General features: G+C 39.0%; 1 protein-coding gene across 2 annotated transcripts in view; it reads right to left on the bottom strand.

Moving 5' to 3' along the window:
- Positions 1 to 20641, bottom strand: part of TSHZ2 (teashirt zinc finger homeobox 2) — a 228961-nt gene that overhangs the window by 87060 nt on the left and 121260 nt on the right. The window contains exon 2 of one of the 2 annotated variants that reach the window (XM_030503335.1): positions 1652 to 4730. In XM_030503335.1, coding sequence (XP_030359195.1) covers positions 1660 to 4730 — 3071 coding nt within the window. In that variant the 3' untranslated portion in view covers positions 1652 to 1659. The remainder of the gene's footprint in view (positions 1 to 1651; positions 4731 to 20641) is intronic. The other variant, XM_030503337.2, reaches the window with a different exon arrangement.

The raw sequence follows: 20641 nt of genomic DNA on the forward strand, positions 1-20641 counted from the left end.
AACTCTCTTTGAGTTAGACAGAATTTTGCTGGCTAAAATATGCAGAAAGCATAAATCTAGTCAAATGTAGTCAGCACGTACAAGATGTATGTAAAACTTAAATCTTATTGCAGTTAAATACTGACGTTATACTCTATAGTAATAGCTTCTATTACCCATCCCAAAGTAACCCTTTGATTAGTGGTTTAAATTATTCAAAAGTAGCCTTTTTAATGGAGCCTAAGTGACGCATAGTCCTTGTGCTGGCTCTGTGCACAGAAAGTGTTTCTTTAAGCTTCATGAATATTTGCAGCAAACAAATTTGAAATCTTCACACAAACGGGTATTCATCCTCAAAGTGCTGCACCCTCAATTAGCCAGAGAATAGCCACAATAGCAGGTGGCGTAAGTGACAACTCACAACACATCTTTAATTTTGACTGTCTGACGAATTCATTTCCCAAATGTTATTTAAGTAATGAACACGCTGGAGAAAATCTGAATCTGCACATGATTATTTTGTGAGGAGAAGCAGAGCCTGAGTCTGCTGGAGAAATTGTTGGGAATGACTAACAGAGTTTTCCTGGAAATAAACTCATTAGAACAAAAAACTTCTATTTGGACTTTTTAGTTGATGTTCTGTGTATTTATTTAAATCAAGAATATTCAAGCTTGTGAATCAAGTAAAATTAAAAACGCAAAAACTGTGTGTCATTTGAATATTACATTACATGTTATAAACATTGGTTGTGGCAATTGGTGTATCTTTCAGCAAAAAAATAGCAATACTAACGTAGAAGTATCCTACTTACAGGTCTTTGAAATATTAAGCTTGTAAAAAACACTAGCTGCTTTCTCAATTAAGCATTAACACCCCCCCAGGTTACACGAGAACTTGCACTGAAGTCAGGGATGTTTATGGATTAACGAGTGCTCCCACCAACATGAAACAAAATACAGTCAAACATCTCAAAGATTAAAAAAGGAATGATGGAGAGATGGGTTGAAATGATGCAAAAAAAAAAAAAAAAGGCCACTCGCAATAGTAAGTGTTCAAGTACATGTAAAATATCAGAATATTTTACAAAACTGAATATCCAATTATCAACAAAAGAATTTCGACATTATCTAGACATTAACTTTTCAGAGTTATTTGTAGGTTCTTGGAGCTGGGTGTGAGATTATGAGATACTTGGAATAATTAAGATTTTACTAATTTGACATTTGAATTGTCTTCTTTTCCCCTATCAATATCAGATTTACTGGTGTGTTAGCACTGAAAGAGGTAATAGCCTTTTGGTTTTCAGTGCCTTTTTTTCCTGCTTTTTCCATTCTTATTGCAAAGAGTAGCATTTAGTTGTTGCATTCCACACCGAACTGCATAGGATGTGAACACATAAATTCTTAGAAACAAAAAGAGTGAGACCTGGGAAAACAGCTACTTTGAAAATACTAATAAGAAGCAACTTCTCTATATAGGGCAATGTGGTTACGCATTTACCAAGCTCTCTTCTTGAAAACATTATAAAATGGATATGTACATGCAATTAGATGAATGAAGCAGGAGTACATTACGCATTTCTTACTGTTTTCCTGCATTTAAGAAAGTACGAATGTCTTACGAAGCCTCCTTAAAATGATGAAATTAAAACTCGCTATAGAGCATGCATACCTTAAGAGTTATTCTTCATCCACTTCTGCTACAAATTGTGAATGGTGTTCTGGTGACTTGCTGTGTGTTTTGCTTAGATGAAGTTTTACTGCATGTTTGCTTGCAAATGTCCGACAGCACAACTTACATTTGAACTTAGAGTCTGTGTCCTCTTCTCCAGCTATTGTTTCAGGAGATCTTTGAACTGAAACTCTGGAGATTTCTTGCTCTACCTTGGTTTGCTGCTCCACAGCCAGCCTGTTCATGTCTTTCATTTGGAAACCTAGGTGAGATTCTAAGTGGCTAATGTAAGTAGATGGGGTTCGAAACTGAGATGCACAGTCGCTGCAATAAAAGACTGGATGTCCTTTGTCCATGTTTTTCAAAAACTTTGTTCCTCCGGTTTTCCTAAGTTGATACTTGACATTTGCCAACCAATGGCTGATGGTGGTCATCGACAGTCCAGTAAATTTGGAAATCTGCATGCGCTCTTGTGGGCCTAGATCTGATAATAAATATTTACCTTCAGATGTCTGGAAGAGGCTGGAAGCAAACTGAGCTTGCAAAATGAGAAGATGCTGAGGATTCCAGTTTGACTGTCTGCCCTTCCTTTTATGCAGAGTGGAGACTTCTGCTGAGACATCCTCAAAGCGTCGGACATCTATTTCTAATTTCATAGATGGGATCCTTGAAGATGCTGCAGGTTTTGGTGTAGTAGCTTTGGGAAGAACTTTGACCATGTCAGCGATGTCAGACAGAGCATGTTTTTGAGGTGGAGAAGTACAAGATTGTGCTTGAGGCGACTCAGCTTTCTTGCCTTTGGATTTGGTCAGGTCAATAGGCTGATCATTGTTTTCAAACAAATAGTGCCTGGATACACTTGCAGGCTTTGGTGGTGTTGGAGCTGGAGATAAAACTGGCTTCTCCATCATATTTAGATTAGCTTTGTGGAACATAGAAATTGTGCTAGAGCTGGGGCTGCAGCTGGATTGAGGCTGTAAAGGCTCAGTGGCTTTGCCCAAGTGATTATTCAGCACTGACTGCAGCGCACTGAGAGGGTTGACACAAGGCAGGTCAGATGAATGGCTGGCAGCAGCACAACCATTACTAAGAGAAGCTGCTGTTGTTTCCTTGAGGACTGTTTTTTCTTTTCCACTGTCCTCTTTAATTTTGTCTTCTTCTTTCAAGGGACATGGTTCTGTCTTTTTTGGCTCCACAGAGGCTTCAGATTTGAGCAGAGGTTCTCCCTCGCCCTGGTTGAGTGAGGCAGGCTCAGCCTGGATACTCTCTTTAGCATAGTCCTTTTGTATCTCCTCCTTGTCATCAGTTTCCTTCTTCACTTGAGTGCACTGGGACACATTTGCTGAGATAGGGACCAGAGGCATGACCTTCCACTTTGGAGCTATGGGCCTCAGTTTATTGGTGATAGTTGGTCTGATTTGCAGTACTTGGGAACCCACAGGCAAAGATGGCTTAGCTCCTTCTGAGAGCTGATAAGCTGCATGGATGCTGGGATACGCACTCCAGCTAGGAGCTCCATTTTGAGCTTTATTGATGGCTGTTGTGACAGTGTTCTCCAAGGACTTTAAAATGTCCCCACCACCCTTTGAACCATCTTCTAAATCTTCTTCTCTGAGGTACTGGTATTTCATTGTGGGATCCAGTGGTTTCTGAAGAGTGTCTTCATACTCTTCAGATTTTACTGCTTTCTCATCTTTGTTTGCATCATCAACTTTATCTTTTTTACTTTCTTTTTTTAGTTCAGAGGTGGGAGCTATGCATTCTGCAGATGATTTACTGGTTGATTTTGAAACTGGGCTGTCACTGGCAGGTGCTTCAGACAGTGATTGCATTTTTTCCACAGCTAAAGGATCCAGAACAAGTTGCTTTCCTTTCTTTGAAGCTGAACTTGTGACTTTCAAGAAATGGCCAGTGACCATCATGTGGGTCGTGAGCTGCTGCAAGGTATCATGGGAACTTCCACATTCCATACACTTCAAAATCTGGGATTTGCAGGCCTCGAACTGCCATGTATAGCTGGCACCATTCTGGTAGCCATAGCGGTTGTTAGATGATAGCTGCAGGTTCGCATTCTTCTGAGGAGAAAAAGTATCTGAGAAAGACCCCGTCGTGGAATCGGGGGAACAAGGCCTGTTAACATCAAACACACGTTTCTTTGCTGGAGTGACCAGTTTTGAAGAAATGGTTGGTACCGGCTCCTTCAAAGGCACTTTTTGGTAATGTTTTGTTTTTATCATATGAACACTCAGATCTTGAAGGGAATCAAAAGAGTCACCACAGAACATACATTTCAGAACTTTTTGTGCATCTTCCTTGTCCATGTCCTGGAAAGCCCTTTTTCGGGGCTTTGAATAGCTGGTAGGTCTGTGCTTGTCCTTTTTATGGTTGTCATCTTGGTAGTGACCCATCTCATTCATATGAACTGTTAGTTCTACCAGCGTGTCATAGGCAGCACTGCACTGCCGACACCGAAACCGGCTGGCGCCCGTGAACACAGTTCCACACATTTTGCTGCTCTGTCTGTAGAGCTGGACTGAGCTGAACAGGTTGGGTTTCGAGACAGGTCTGGAAGGTAAATTCTGCTGTAAGCTTTTGGACAGTGCGTCTTGGTGCCAATCAAAATCAGCTTTGTTCCCTCCATTTCTGTTGTCACAACTCCTCTTTTCAGAGTTAGACAATTTGAAACCCAGCCCTAAGCCTGTCCAATAAGAGTCCGACAGTATGTTGGCATAGACCGCTGTCATTTTATCCATGCAATTGTGTGCTTCATTCTGGGCTTTGGGATGGGTGCTGCTTTTTGGGTCCTGTGGCTCTCTAGAGCAAATGCTTTTAATATCTGCCACATGGTCACTACCATCACTTAGTAGTGATTCGTTTTCAGCATCCTGGTTAGATATATGACTGACAGGGGAATTCTGGTAACTGAAGTTCCCTTTCTGCTCAGGACCCACTTCATGTTCCTCATCCGTGCCAGTATCATTGCTGCCCTGGAGTTGAGCAGTTGAATTGTTGTCGTCATCATCTTCTTCCTCCTCCTTTATATCTTCCTCTTCCTTTAAATCTTCCTCTTGGACATAACCTGAAATGTAATGTCAATATATGAAATAACTTGTTAAAGGAGAATACCACAGTCCAAGCTTTCTAGTTTCACTATGTGTTTTCTTTACCGGACTTCCTTTTAATCTACGACTTTATTGACTGTTAGTTCTGGAAGTGAAAAAAAACCAAATGATGTCTCTTTTTATGAAGGTTGCTGCATCTTGCTGGCAGATGATCATAATTCTTTATAACTGCCAGAGATTCTGAGTTAATAATTTTCCTGTCATGGGAGTATAACTCTAAATGTCCCATAATGGGACAGCTGAAAATTCATGTGTAAGTATTTAAAGTTTATATTAAAAGCTTCAATTCTATTGAGTTGTTTTTAGCCTCAGTGAAAGAAAGAGTAGAACTGGCAAGGAACAGAAGAAAAATAACTGCCATAATCTTCTTGGTTCATAGCATCATCTAGGTACAGTAACCTTGTGCCATTTGATCACCTAAAACTGCACTTTAGAATGTACACAAATAATTTATATGTCAAAATAAAACATCTGAAAGTGCTAATAGGCATAAGTGGAACTCTTTTGTTTATAGATGTACTGTCTATGATAAAAGCAAATTGTGCTTCAGTAAAAACATATCCATAAATTTCAGGGAAGTACCCTTGGAAGTTACAGAAGCGTATTAGGATGTGACAGAGGTAGACCAAAAAAACCTGTAAAACTGGAAAAGTTGAACAAATACAGAAAGGTTTTCTTTGACAAATTAAATTATTTGATTAATAAAATCAACTTGATACTGGAAGAGCTGTAAATTTTAAAATTCATTTAGGAATTCAAGTTGTTGAGTTTTGTTTTGTTTTCTGGCCTTGTATCAGCAGTAATTCTGCCTAAGTTACAGAGATAACCTGGTTAAAACAGAGGATTTTAAAGGGTGAACTGGCTCTGTTGCAGTTAGTGGATAAATTCCCAATGACTCAACAGAGTCAGCAATTCATGCCAGACCCCACAAGAAGGGATGAAGCAGAATGAGTGGTTCAGGTATGTTTTCACAAAACCCCAGTGTAATTTTTTTAACAGCTACTGCAAAGCTGATATACACAATACAAGCAAACATTGAAACAATTCACTGCTATTGACAGCCACTCATCAAAACTAAATGTTGATTTCAGAAGCACAGGTTTTTGTAGGAGACACATTGACAAGCTCTTCCAGTGAGGTGCAAACACAATGCTGCTAACCCTAGTGACTGCACTGCAGTCTCAGGAGCACTTTGCTGCGTTTCCTTAAGATCTAGGGTTTTTGTATCAGATAAATATACCAAAGCCCTCAAATCAAAGCTGCCCTTTAAATAACTAAGCAAAAATAAAATTCTAGTACTCTTAATTGTGAAGTAACACAAAGAGCTCCAAAAGCACAAGTTAAATGAGCCCAGAAGTGTTATTTGTTTAAAATTCAGTTTCTTCCCATCTTCTGAGAAAAGCCATTTTATGGTTCTTTGAGAACCTGGCTCATTTCACTCCCTTGAATCTGATACTCCAGCACAAATGATATCAAATCAAAGGGATAGACAGAAAAGGTAGAAGCATTTTGATTAACATACAGACAAAGCCTTCCACAAGTTTTTCAGATGTGTTTTAATTTTTCAGTCTATTTGCATGTGTATCTCAGCCCTTCCAACACATGTTTACCATCAAGCCAAAGAGATGAACTAGAACTAGAGGACCTGTTCCCTGGATGAAGCTGCAATGTAAGAAGAGGGAAATGATGGCTCTCTCTGTGGATGGGCTAAGAAACCCACATGAGTCATCTTCCCTATGCCCTTCCCATGGTCTTAGGACCCACACAGATCACACTAGCTTAGAGCTGGGCTTGGCTTATTCCAGGGATGATACCAGGCAGCTTCACAATCAGAGGCAGCAGCTATGAGCAAATGACCTGGACAGCATTTTACCATGATAAAATAATCACATAGGAGTAGGAACACTGTGCTCTTCAGCAGATGCTTCCAGCAAAGTAGCAAAATAGTATTACAGTGTTAAATACTAAAAAATAAGCCTTTTAGTAGTGCACTGGGGTACAGCAAATACTAGTACCCTGTTTACAGGTGACCAGACTGAGGCAAGCAGCAAAGACAAGACAGAACGAAAGATTTTTTTCTCCTCCCTAAACTTTTCCCCTAATAACCAGATGATACTTTCCATCTACCCCTTTCTGAGCTCGTATGTTTTTCAGGGACCAAGGAGAACAGAGGGACATGGAGGCGGCAAAAGCTCCTGCACGTCATGAGTAGTAACCTTGTTAAACAAGCAGCACGAACTGATGAGCAGGCCTGACATGGTTCTCACGGTGTTAGAGACACTGTACAGCGTAGGTAGCGATGCTGGCCCCTCGCCAGGATGTATCACAGTGCCAGGCATATTACACCCAGCAAAACAAAAATAAGGAGGGAATCCAATGAAGGAATCAGACAAAACAGACAACAAACAGCATTCACATGGGTTTGGGTCGGTGCAAATTTGATTCTCCATTTCAGCACCAATTCTTTGAATATTATTAACCCATTTTTCACCAGAAGGTATTTTGTTTTTCCTTTAGAAGACACATACAGCAGTTTCTTCCTCACAGTATCCTTTGTCCTTCTAAAAGGATTTACCAGGAGAAGCAGAAGTACCAGACAGCGGCACATCCCCCACAATACAGATAAAATTTTCTGCTTAATTAGGCATTGACATGTTTACTATAACCTTTACGGAAGAGTAACTCATGCTGAGAAACCCTCTTTTTTGTGTCTGTATAAGGCACAGACAAAATCTTATGAAAGTGGTAAAAGTAACTTACTAGAAAGCACCATCAGAATTTCACAAAACCATCAGTCAGGTCCATTTTAACAGTTGAGGGTTCTGGGCAGCTCTGGAAACACATTTCAGTATCCTACTTGTAAAACCATTTCTGTTTATGTAAATGATTTAAATTGCTGTGGGCATTTTAAGGACAGTGGCGACCTCTTCTGTGCAGACAACCTAGGGTACAAGGAATGCACGTGTCCTTCCAGCAGTGGGTTTTAGTAAGATTTCACTCGATGTGAAGCTTGATGCAAACTGATGTAGCTATTTAACAGAAAAAAATATTAATTTAAGTGGACTTTGCATTATTTATTTTCTAAGTAAAGGGTGTCTTAAGCCTGTACACCCACATGCTTTAGATGCAGTGCCCGTAATAAGCAGCATAAATTTTGTACGTCATACTGATGTCCATATAATAAATCGTTGAATGACCTGTTCTCTTCCCACCAGTTCTCCCCCAGGCTTATTCTGACATTCCAAACCTCTGAGATGCTCATATACAGCTGTCTTACAGGAGAAAAAATAGAATTAAAGAAATCTAAACTCAGTAACCAGATGAATGCTTCCTCCTTCACCCAGATGAGAATTATTCCCACCGAAATTAAACAGGCTCAAGTAGAGATGTAAGATGGGCAATGTGCAGTCCTGAAGAAGTGGGGGGACTAAAATTTCACTGTCATCTTAAGGACTGGACAAAACCCAGGAGCTTCTGAGCACTGAACGGAAGCAAGTTCTGGCTTCCTAAATGGAAATCTGGGTTTAGTGCTGATTGAGCCCAAGATAGCATATGTCAAAATCATGACATCAGGAAGGATAATATTGTCATATGGATAATAATCATAAATAGAATTCTAAGATATTTTAACTTTTTAAAGTTTTCCTCTGTGCCTTTGTGATTGGATTCATGGTAACTTCAGAAACCTGCTTCTGTAGGACAAGGGTTGCAATGAACATCTGATTGCTCTTCAAAAGATAACATTTTCTTAGGTATTTATAGCATATTTCTGCAGAGTAAGTAGAAGAAAGCAGACCCAGCTAATACAGCTGAAAAAACTCTTGTTTGAGTGTATGAGTCTAACACCATCCACATGCATGTTGAAGCCTTGACCCTGCCATGCAGAAGGTGCTGAGCCAAGCTCCAGGTGATGCTGAACCCAGCATTGACTTTCAGTCCCTCACACCCCTGCCTAACCTGTAATTTGCACCACGTTGTACATCACTTCTGACCTTGAATTGTAGAGTGTGAACACATCTTTTCTTTAAAGTGCTCACTCTGACTGTTAACTTTTCCACCAGTGGATGCTATTTTCACTCAAATTTGCTCTTTTTCCACATAGAGAAACATTTCTTAAAATATATACATACATGTCTCTTTCCAAGACTGGAAAATTTATTTCCTGCCAAGAAAAGGGACAGTGAATCATTGTCCAGAACAACACTGCTAATCCGTGTAAAACCCATGCACCATCTGCACTTCTTCATATATATATTCCAGTTTTACTTGAAATAACATCATTAGTAAAGCAATCTCACAGGGCTATAAGGTGATCTTGTTTCCTTCTTGTCTGGCTTCAGCTCAAACATCTTTTTGTGTTTGGCAGAAACTGTTTCTTTCTCTGAAATATTTCATGCAGATAATGGATAATGACCACTTCTCATTCCTGTTTCTCAAAAATGTCTAACTACATTAGCTACCCAAAGACAAATCTTAACCTGGCTCTTTGTAGAAGTTCATGGCTATAGATTCATCCCAGTTTGAAAATGAACTTGAGAAGTAAATTGGCAGCTGTGGAAAAAAAAAAAAATCCCTGCTCTGTTGCATAGCTCATATCAAAGACGTTTTGGAATTTAACAGGATTAAAATGAATGGAACACACTGGAAATGCAATGGGTTTTATGGAAAGAACTCTTAAATTACAAAATTTGTAATGCAAGAGTGAATAATATATATTTCAGAACATTTTAGACTATGTTCAAAAATTCTATACCAGGGAAATAACTTCCTGTTAAGTTCTGCAGGATGGAAAGGAAATGCAGGGAAAAGTCCCATTCTTACCATGGAGAGAGCAGAGGGCAGCTCATTCTGCATCACAGGTTTCAGAGACAGCAAAGCATCTCTGTTAGCTGGTCTAAACAGCCTGGTAGAGTGTTTTATTCCTAAACCCAGGTGCACCCTGATAAAGGTTCTAGATGTTCTCAAAAGCTCAGAAAAAGCTGAATATGTTCAGCTGCCTCTTTACTGGAAGGCCAGTTAATTAGTTTGGATAATGGGAAATTATTTGCACCTTTTGCTGCTATTACTAACTACCATCACCTCCACGTTCAGTTTGCAGTGGCTCAGTGTGGAAGTTGTCAATCACCACCTCGTGATGCAATTTTGTGTCCAAAACAACTTGTCATATCAAAGAAGAGATTTCTCCTAATATTCCTTTGGCTTTTTTTTTTTTTTTTTTTTTTTTTAACTTTGTTTTTTAAATAGTCCCAGCAGCTGATACTGGGGCATCAGGAGGAATTCCTGCCTCCTGCAGAGTAGGACAAGAAACATCCATGACCACCCTGGATGGACAAAAGCAACCTCTGTGGTGCCAGGCTTGTGAAGCCACTGCAGCTCAGAAGCAGGGAAACTTGGAGTGGCTTCTGCCATAACTGAATTTTAACACACAAATGTAACTCCATGGAACCATAACTATTATTTATACATGATGCTGAAATGAAGCAATTTGGGGCTTTCATTTTGTAACACTCTAATTAGAGTTGTATTATAAAGTTTTCTCTTAAGTGTCCAATTTCCTACTGGTTTAGAAGGCAAAATACCCACTAGTTTCAGTGGGACTCTTAGCATCACAAAGGAGAACAGATTATGTCTTTTGTACATTGCATCCTACGCAGTTATGAGTCAAATGGAAATGATCAGAGGCTGGAAGCATATGCACAGGGAACTAGCTTGTGAGTGACCCACAAACCCAAAGCAAAACCAATAATAAACCAGAAAAAAACCCACAAACAAAAGGAAAACTGAAAAAAGCGAGGTGAGCTGATGTACTCTGCTGAACTGAGAGTCCTTGGCAGGGACAAAATTGTTAGGGAGTTTTTTCTTGAATAATTTTCCTTAAGGATGATGTTTACATAGTTATTGCACTGCGAAATAAAAGCAGCTTCAGACATATTTGCCTTGCTCTGGTTCCAGTCAGTTCGAACAGCTGAATGGCCAGATGCTAGCTATTGCAGAAATGGATTTAACCATGTTCAGAGCCAACAGTTCAAGTTCCTTATATGAGGGCTTATAGTGTAAGTGTAGAATTTGTGTTTAGTTAAAAACATTTACGTTTGTTATTTTCTACAACCCCCTGGAACTTTACAATTTCATTGCTTCAACCAGCTGAAGGTGTTTGATATTCTCCAGATTGTATTTGCAAGAAATATGCTTCTAATGAAAGCTGCATCACTTGAATGCAAAGACCTGCCCAGCCCCTCGCCATGCAGGAGCAGCAGCCCCGGCCTCTGCCCCTGTCCTGCTTGCCTGTCCCTTGCACCCAACTCCTCCGCAGGCAAAGGTTTATACAGGTATAAGGCAGTCATCACATCCTAACAGCAACATGTGCTGCATTCAACTGCTGGCACAGACACGAAGGGTGCTTTCCAAAATGCAGTTTGGTCCTCAACAATTGAAGGAATACAGTAGCAGCAAATATGTTTTCCTCATTAGTCATTTTAATTCCTGCAGTGTAAATCACTTTGCTGATGAAAACATAAGTCTGAAACTTTTGTCTCTCTTTGCTTTTCTTCTGTTTTCTCTTGTCCTATTTATTGTTGTGGCAAACAGCAGAGTGGCTTTGTAGATGTACAGATTTCCTCATTTGAAACCCAAGTTTCAAATGATGTTTTCCCTCTTTCAATATCCTAAGTTCCCCTAAGTGCCAATGTAAATTTCTTTAAAATGGCATGAGCCAGCAATCAGAATCACAAAAAAATATATATCTATATAAATTGAAATTGTAATGAGTCTTACCACTGTATTGCTAACACTTTGGTTCATTTGATATGAACTTTGTTTTTCTAAAGTACCACACGGTAAGGCTTTGAAACTTCAGTTTGTAAAAAAAAATTGTAACAGCCTTACAGCCTTTGAAGTCACTACTGATATAACTCTGAACAGATCCATTCAAGTTCAACTAACATCAGACAAATGTTTAGTGTATCAGAGGAAGCCACAAAAGCAAGGATTTCATCAATATTTCACAACAGCCTCAGGGAAACTGTAGATTGCAATGCTGTAGGGCAGCTAATGGAATTACACACAAGGGTTTTGTACATTTAAAATAAGCAGCTACTAAAAAAATTACCCTTCAGTTTGATAGAAACTGTATAAAACTGCAGATGGGAAACAATTAAATAGCTACCAACATTTATCCATGTCAGTCTGATAGGTCATTTAATAACAGGTATTTCTTTCCTCCTTCCTTTTTTTTTTCCCTGGTAGGGCAATAATAAAGATTAACATTTATGAAAAGTAGTATAAAATATAGTACAGCCAAATGAATAATTAAAGATGCTTCTGAAGAATTTGTTTGCTATTGTATGGCCGTGAAGACAGCTCTCCAGTAATGAAGTACATTTATATTAAATACAATTATAAGTAGAAAGAAGATGAGGATTATGTTTATGGACATTTGCTTTTTATCCTAAAAGGAATAAATCTTTGACTCATTTCTGTTGAATCCATGGACAGCATTTCTGCACAACACATTCTGCTTGAAGAGTTGGGTTTTGAATGCATGCAGGGGTAACTTGAAGCTGGACATGTAATAAACCAGTGTAAGAAAGATCAACATTTTCCCTTGAAAGGCTCTTGATCAGAGTGAAGAATTCTGCGTATGAAAGCACAATGTTTATTCTAAAAATAGATCCATATAATCATAGTCCTTTCATTACTATGTTCAACGTGTAAAAATCTTGAAGTACCAGCCCTTCACACTGTGGGGTTTGAGTGTTTCGATATGGTCTGCTACTGTGGGAAATTACTATTTCTCTTAGTTAACTGATGCTTGTTCAGTGCATTGAATAGCATGATGTGAGAGACAAATGATTTGATTATTATTTTTAAAAGTCTGCTTATTTCTTGGCCTCTCCAATTCAAAACAGATCAGCTTGGCTAAATACGATGGAGTACCCAGTCTCATGCACAAGAATTTAAGCCCCAATTCAAGAAGGCTCATAAACATGTTAAGTTTGTCCCACTTGGGGTAAGACTAGACAGGCTTATCTGCCATAAAGACATGGCATGATGATGCTTCACTGCCATAATTACTTAATGATCAATTATTAATATATAAACAATAGCAGCCTGATTTCAGTAATGTGACTAAGGATTAAATGAGTCAGCCTTGCTAAAAACTCTGCCAGAGCAAGGAGCAAGGCTCAACTGTCGTAACTCTGGCATCTGCCACTGATTGCTGAAGTGGCCTCTTGCAAGTCACACAGGGTCAGTTCAAAGCTCAGATGTTTTTACGGATAAACTCCATGAACAGCCGTTTTCTCTTCAAAACCCCAGCCTCCCTGCCTGCTGAACTGCAAAATGCTGCTTCTTGTACACATTCTGCAGGAGCACACTGGGAAATGCACTGTGCTTGTATGGTGAACAGAAAATCTAGAGCTGCTTGGCCACTCCGCTTCATGGGCCAGTGATGGCTGGAGCTGAAGGCAACAGCACTTCTACATGTTTCATGTGCATAAAATGCTGCATAAAATGCAAGTTCCTTGTGATAACTTGCTGACTAGGACCTAGTAGTATAGCCTTTTTTTTTTTAAAGAAATTATTAATATAGCTTTAAAAGGACACTATTAATATAACATTTGTCTAAAGAGCAGTGAGCCTTTTGATTTTCTTTTTAGAAATACAGCCATATTGCAGCTCCATTGAGATCTGCTTTAAGCCGTACTTGCCAGTAGTATTTATAAATCTGTGCTGGTTACTCATAGCTGGTTAAACCATAGCTGCAACATCATTTTCTTTCTTAACATCTCTTTAGATAAAGTGCATGAGTAGAAAGTGGGAGTATAATGAAATATATCTTCCTCATCTTCTTGCTTTGTTTTGATCTTGCATTCCAGGCAATAAAAAACTGCAAATAGTTTTGAAGTGTGAATTTTCATTTGCTGGGATTTCAGCGTAAAAGGAACCCTAGTGAAGAATACACAGATCATCAAGTGGTTTATTTCCCTCTTTATTTCCCTTTCAGGAACATACTGTTGCAAATGCTGGTCCAAATGAATAGTCTGCTTCTTTTGTGACAAATATTATGGTCAACAAACATTGACTTTTGACCATTAGACATCCCTGCACTTATAGCCACATAACCATCAAAGCACTAAGCCAGCATGAAGGTCATTACCCAGACGGCATCTTACTTCGACTAACTTCTCAGATATGTAAGCAATAAGCAGTTGCAAGAGATTGATATGATACTTTGTGAGTAATTTGGATGAACTATAACACTAACCCAGTAAAGTATTATAATTTTAAATGTGTCCAGAAAATAATTGAAATTCTGGTTTAGCTTCATCATAATGCACAGTGCTGGGTATATTTAACAGCTGACTAGTTTAGCATGAATATTGCTTTACAAATGAGGTCATATTGTTTTTAAGAAACAATATTGCTATCAAACATGTTTAGGAGGAAAAGCAAGAGATTATGAGTACACTTTTAACCTTTCTGTCTCTTTCTATATCTGTTTACTATGGTGATTTAGGTGCTCAGTGTTGTTTGAAGGCAAACATAGAAGGTTCTGGCATTTAAAAGAGATCCAGTAATGAGCAACTGGCAGACAGATTCTTTCTTATTATTACTCTGTCACAAAATCTCTGTTCTACATCACTCCATCTTTGCAGCACCAGTCAGAGACGAGAAAGGTCAAAACATCTCCTTCAAATATACAGTCTGTACATGCACAACAACATTCCTGAGCATCAACAGCCAAAATTCAATCCACACTGTGAAAGAGTCCAGAGGTTATGAAGTTTCATTAGAGAGAAGGCTTTCCTCCTGATGGCACTGGCATAGACTAGGTTGGAGTGGGAGCACCTGCTAATCCTAGTCCACAGCTTTTTTATCCCTTACCCTGCTGTCAGAATGAGAGATACCTGAACAAGGCACTCCAAAGAGGATTAAATATATACAATATGCATGCATCCACCTATGCAATGTTTGGTCATTTCCCTACCAAGGAAAGGAGCACCCAGGGGGCCTGATCCTGCTTTTCGCTCCTCATTGCACTCACCACAGAGATGGCTGCAGCAACTCTGATAAGAATCAATCTGTGATCCTTTGAAATCTCTTCCAAAGATGGAAATAACTTTTAAGGTCCTGCCTCAAGTATTCCCTCAGACAGGCATGACCGCGGGTGTGCTGGTGCTGGCCTTGGTAGCATAAACTTGCAACCCTTTTCATCTGAAGCTTTGAGGGAATCACATCTTATCACTCTTTTAATAGATCATGCAAATAGACTGCATCTTTATCATTATCATTGCCATTTCATTCATGCATTGCCCCTAACACTAATACTACCCTACAAAAATCTTTTACCAACACAGAACAAAATTCTTTCTTGCCCTGAAAAGCTCCCAGTTTTGATACCCTCCAGTGCTTTCCTTTCTCTTTCTGCACAATCTGGGACGCTGCCTTACTGTTTCCTTGCAGATATGAAGGCCTATAAATAGTAAGAACACTAATAATTATCAATAGTAAAATTAGTACTGTTGGTTCCATTCTGCAAGAAACTTGTGCAAAACAAATCTATCCATTCAAAAGGAAAAGCTTCCAACTGATATGGAAAATAAATAGAGTTTCCAAGTATCTATCAAGATTGTTAAAGTAATGGAAATTTCAAAGTAAAAAAAAATGATTGAAACACAAATATTAAGCTGTGTTCTTTTAAATCATGTCTCAAATGATCCAAGGAAGGGCTTAGATCCAGGGCCAGTACACAGATCATTTAGAGATCGTAATCACCACAGTCTCAGTGTTGCATTCCTGCCCTGTCCTAAGTGATAACTGAAATTTATCATACGGGACAAAGCATAAAAACCCAGGCAGCAGCAACAGGAGGCTGCAGCTGCACAGGATCAGCTTTTCCGGAATCTCAGCAAGAAACAACAACTATGAGTTATGGTAAAAAAATCCAATAATCAGAAAGGTCACTTACTGACAGAAACGACTTCTTCAGCACAGGTATCATGATGTAACTACTGCTGAAGTGAGAGACCTCACTGGGTACAATAAAGCCATACATTAAATCCATCCTAACTGGATATAAGGCCTGCTGGAATTCACAAAGTAATCTAGTGGATCAAAAATCCAGACTCCAAAATCCTTAAAGAGCTGAAAGAGGGGACCAACAATCCACTCTCCATCTCTAACTGAATAAAAAAACTTATGAACTTGCCTGCATTTTTTTCCTGGGGCCTCACACAGACTTGGAAGGAAAAGCAACAGAGGGCATCTGACCTCTACCAAATTACTCATTTTACTGACTTTCTGAAAACTGGATTGCTGCTGCAGGCAAGCTCAAATATAAAAAAAGCCATAAAAAGAAAAAGAAGGCAAAAATGTATTTAAAATGTTTACAGAATTTACAGAATTAAAATATTTATTGCTGTTTCCAGTAATCCCAAGTGTAAGTGCAGACAAGAGCTTGGAAAAAAGGTCCAGAGAATTTTCGAGTGTGGTTATACACACCCAAAGAGCAAAACTTCTCCATTTGTGTTTTAATTCCTACCTCTCCTGTTTCACTGCCTCCCAGGCATCAGCATGCAATCGGGACACCAGCTTCTGAGCTCTGCACTTCTGCAGAGGAGCAAATGTACCCGGGATGTTTATTAAGGCATCATTACATGTCTGTGTGGCATCATTTATTTTCTGTGGAAGAGACCATGCCAGGTCAAGATCAACAGTTTGAGCAGACAATTCATCAGGTGGGAGCAGGTGGCAGGGGCGGGATAAGAAATCGCTGGAGAAGGAGTACGAAACTGAAATGGATGGAAGTGTAAAAGTAATAAGAAGGTAATCAGTGAAACTACAAACAACAGAAGATAAATCAAATGAAACAAGTATAGAGCAGAGATCAGTCCAGGAGGGTTTCCTTAAATGTGAACAGGGCTTTAACCTCGATGACAACAGCTGAATTCATGTATAATGTTTTTCCTCAAAATTCTGCTGGGAATCAGGAGGATGAACAGAGCAGGATTATTATAGGGGTACTCAGAAAGAACTGGGAAGATAAACAAGTCTACTTTCTTAGAGTTGTGGTGGAAATGGATGCAGAGAACATAGAAAACAAAGCGTTACAAGGGATTTTGCACATGACATTTACATCCAGGTTCAAACTGTGTTTGTATTGTGAGGGTATGTTACAGGATCTGCACTTATATTTCCATTAAGACCCCTGAGGCAATGACTGAAATCAAACAGAAACAAAGAGTGGTAATACTAGTAATGATAGTAAAAATGGAGAAATGTTGAACAAGAACTTCTGAATAAAAGGAATGACTTCAGTACTTTTTGAACTTCTTGAAACCCACCAAATAATTTTACTGAGGATTGGACTTCACACCAGTAAAATCCTTTTGCTATCAATAATACAATTAGTCATGTAAAAAATCTTGTGCGCTTTGTCTAACACAGATTTTGGACTAACTACTGATGATGTGAAAGGAAAACTTCCAATACTTCTTTTTGTCCTATCAGTGGGAGTTGTATAAACGTAGGTCTGCACAGCTTTTTTGATAATACATGAGGATACACTGGCTATGAGCACTGAGTCCTAGATGATTTGCTAATCAACTAAAACAGAGAAAGTCCTTTGAGATTTTATGGGTAAAGTTGATTTCGAGCTATAAAATTGAAGCATTTATTATGGACCAGAGGCCAACAACATTTTATTAGTCTGTCTAAACACTTTCAGTGTATCATTAGGTTCAAATCCAAACAATACTTCCCTTTTAAAGCCTCTCTGGCTGATTTTTTTTCTACCAGGAATAACACCTAAAAATAAATATGAATTTTTAATGTGTTTATCAATCTATGCTAAAATTTAACTGAAGGCAAAGCATGCCAGATCTAGCTAGTACCTGCACAAGGTTTGTCTTGAACAAGCACCAGTTTGCCTTGTCTACATGGGCTAATTACTGTACGTACCCACAAATGCACAGCTGGAATTTGACTAGTCTGTATTTGAATTTTTGAACGTATTGTACTGCCAGTTCATTACTCCTTCTGTGCAGTCAGTTCCCTTATACTGATTGGAAATACGTTGCACAAAGAGAGAAAAGCATGTTTAAAATAAGAAGATGCGGACAGACTGGAACTGCTTTTAACTCCTATTTAAGTATTCACTGTGTTTAAATCCTCTGCCTTTTTCAAACAAGAGTCTTTAAACACTCACTGGGAGAAGAACCAGCAAAACTGGACATCTTTGCTGCTGCCTCAGAGACGTTTAGTTTAAACATGCTTGATCTCTTGGCTACTCATTCACTGCCTAATGGCTTAGGTCCATAAGCAGGACCCAGAGGCAGCACTAATGCTCCTGGACAAGGCAGCTTTGCTCCACAGCAACAGTCCTTCCCTACAGCCATTGACCAAGCAGAAAAGTCCTTCAAAGCCCACGTTGAGGATGCACCATCTGGTACGTGCCAGAGCTCTCCACAGACACATGCTATAGATGTCACCATGGGCACTGTTGAATAGAGCTATGATGCTGGAGGGGCCAACCTGTAAGATGCAGAAGGATAGACTTCTCAAAGTGGTTACTTACAGGGTCAGCTCATTTCAACCAGCTCTTGATGTCTATTAAGCTTCATGCATTGATGAGATCAGCCTGACTGTGACCTGGAGAGTGCTTTGCCCATACTTGGGTTTCCTTTCTAAGAATTTTTCAGATGTTAATGGCATATTAGTTTTTCCACATACGATAGGCTAGATTTCTTACTGGTGCAATTCTTTTGAAGCAAATGGATTTAGACAGAGGAAGAACTGGCTCAATGTTTTATTTTTCTTGGCTCTCTCTGTATAGAACATCTCCTCGTTGCTAGTGTTCTTTCTTTTTGTCTGATGCGTGTATATATATGTATATGTATATATATTCTTTTTTTTGCTGCCAATCACAGTGGAAGTAGGAAGTGCCTATAACCTAAACTCTCTAAGAATGTATCAAAAATAGCAGTAATTTTAAAAAAGTCATTCATGTAGCTATTACTCAAAAGCCCTTGCTCCTGCCAAATAGCAAACCTGCACTCACTGGTGGCATTCTGTACGACCTTAGCATTTCTTCAGCAGATCCCTTCTTCCTTTTTTTCACCTGACAACTTTTGGAATTGTTAGCTGGGTTTCTGTAGCACAGTTCTGAGGACAAACACTCCTATGGAAATGCAGCAATCTAATTCCAGAAAAGTTTTTTTTTTTATTAATTCCATTTTATGGAAAGCAAAATGTTGCCCATTACTTTGGAAATTAAACAGTGTATTTCCACTTCACCTCCTCCATTATCATATATCTGAAAAGGATGAAATGATTTCCCAGATTATTTCCCAATAAAAAGAATGAGATGATTTCCCATATTATTTCCCGATTTGTTTCTCCTCATGTGATTGAGAGGCAACCTCTCCTATGAGATTCATCTTCCTCCCTAGTCCTTTTCCAATACAGTTTAGTCTCCCCAACCAGTATCAACTGCCACAAAGTGGTTTCACCACTACCTGTCCTTCCTTCCTCTATGAGCAATCATGTTTTTTGCTTTTTCTCCTTGACACTGGTAAAAAAGCAGGTGCGAGAGGAAGCAGACAATTAAAGGTCAAAAATTCAAGTATTTTTCTGTTTCACCCTGCATAAATCTATTGCTGTCAGAGAGAAGCAATCATGTCTGAAAATGCACTTTACGGGGCTGAGAAGATCTGTTTCTCAACTTAAACTATGTAACATTTAAATATCAAAAACTTTGTTTTCTAATGAGGGAAGTATTTAGGGGGGAGAAATGAATTATATGCTTGATATATACTGAAGGCTGGGAAAATTAAGGCCATTTCCCATGGTGAGAATGCAGTGATTTCAGTTTGTGAGAGTAAATTAAACCTTTGGGAGAATTTGTCTTCCATTAAATTGAACAGCTAAACAGGCACAGAAGATTTTAATGTCACCACCAACAAACCCCAAAGGTTACGAAAAGAAAAAGAAAGACTGTTTTCATGTTTGGAAGTCCTCTGTCTCTCTACCTAGAAAAAAATGCAAACTGTAAGTGTATGTTGAGACACAAAGACTCTTAAAGATCATAATTCCATTCCTATACCATATGCTATTAATGTCTGTCAACACTGTTTAGCCAGCAACTGCTGACAGAACCATATTTGCTATCTAAATACATCATAAATAAATCAGTAATGAACTGCTTTAGTAAACCTTCTGCACTGATTGGAAATACAGATCGAGTAAACAAACTCTGGGGATAGCATTTTGCGGCTAGAAGTATATGCAAGTGTTTAATGTCAGTGACAAAGTCACTCACACCTCTCTTTCTGGCAAGACATGAGGCGGGTGAAAGAAAATCGTAAGGATGGCAAAAGTGTTTAATCAATTGTAGCAAATGTACCTGTCAGCATTCATCATATTCCCTCTCCTTTTTTTCACCTTACACAAATCTCAGAAAAGGGACTTTCAGCAGGTAGAGCTACAGAAGAGGCTGGTAACAAAATCAAAACCCTTGGCTCGATCATGGTCTCATGACCATGGAGATGGCCATTAAAACCTGGCTGAGGTTCTTGAGCTTTCCAAGTGAGACCTGTAACAAGCAAGCACAGGCTCTGCTGGCTTCTTGGCAAACAAAAGAGCAGATTTTGTCTTAAATATGAGTCCTTTTGAGGCAATGGCACAGGCTTGAGAAAAAAAAAGGAACCAGGTCTGAGTCTTAAAGTGGATTCCTGATTCTGCTGCAGGTTAACTAGCAGTTTGGCACTGTAGAGTTTCTGCATGCTTTTGAAGCTAAAATAGATGGACATTTGTGCCAGAATTTGCTCTGAGATGTGGAATACACTGAGATAAAAAACTTCAAATTCTT

The sequence above is a fragment of the Strigops habroptila genome, chromosome 13 (assembly GCF_004027225.2).
Source record: "Strigops habroptila isolate Jane chromosome 13, bStrHab1.2.pri, whole genome shotgun sequence".
NCBI classification, from domain to species: Eukaryota; Metazoa; Chordata; class Aves; order Psittaciformes; family Psittacidae; genus Strigops; species Strigops habroptila.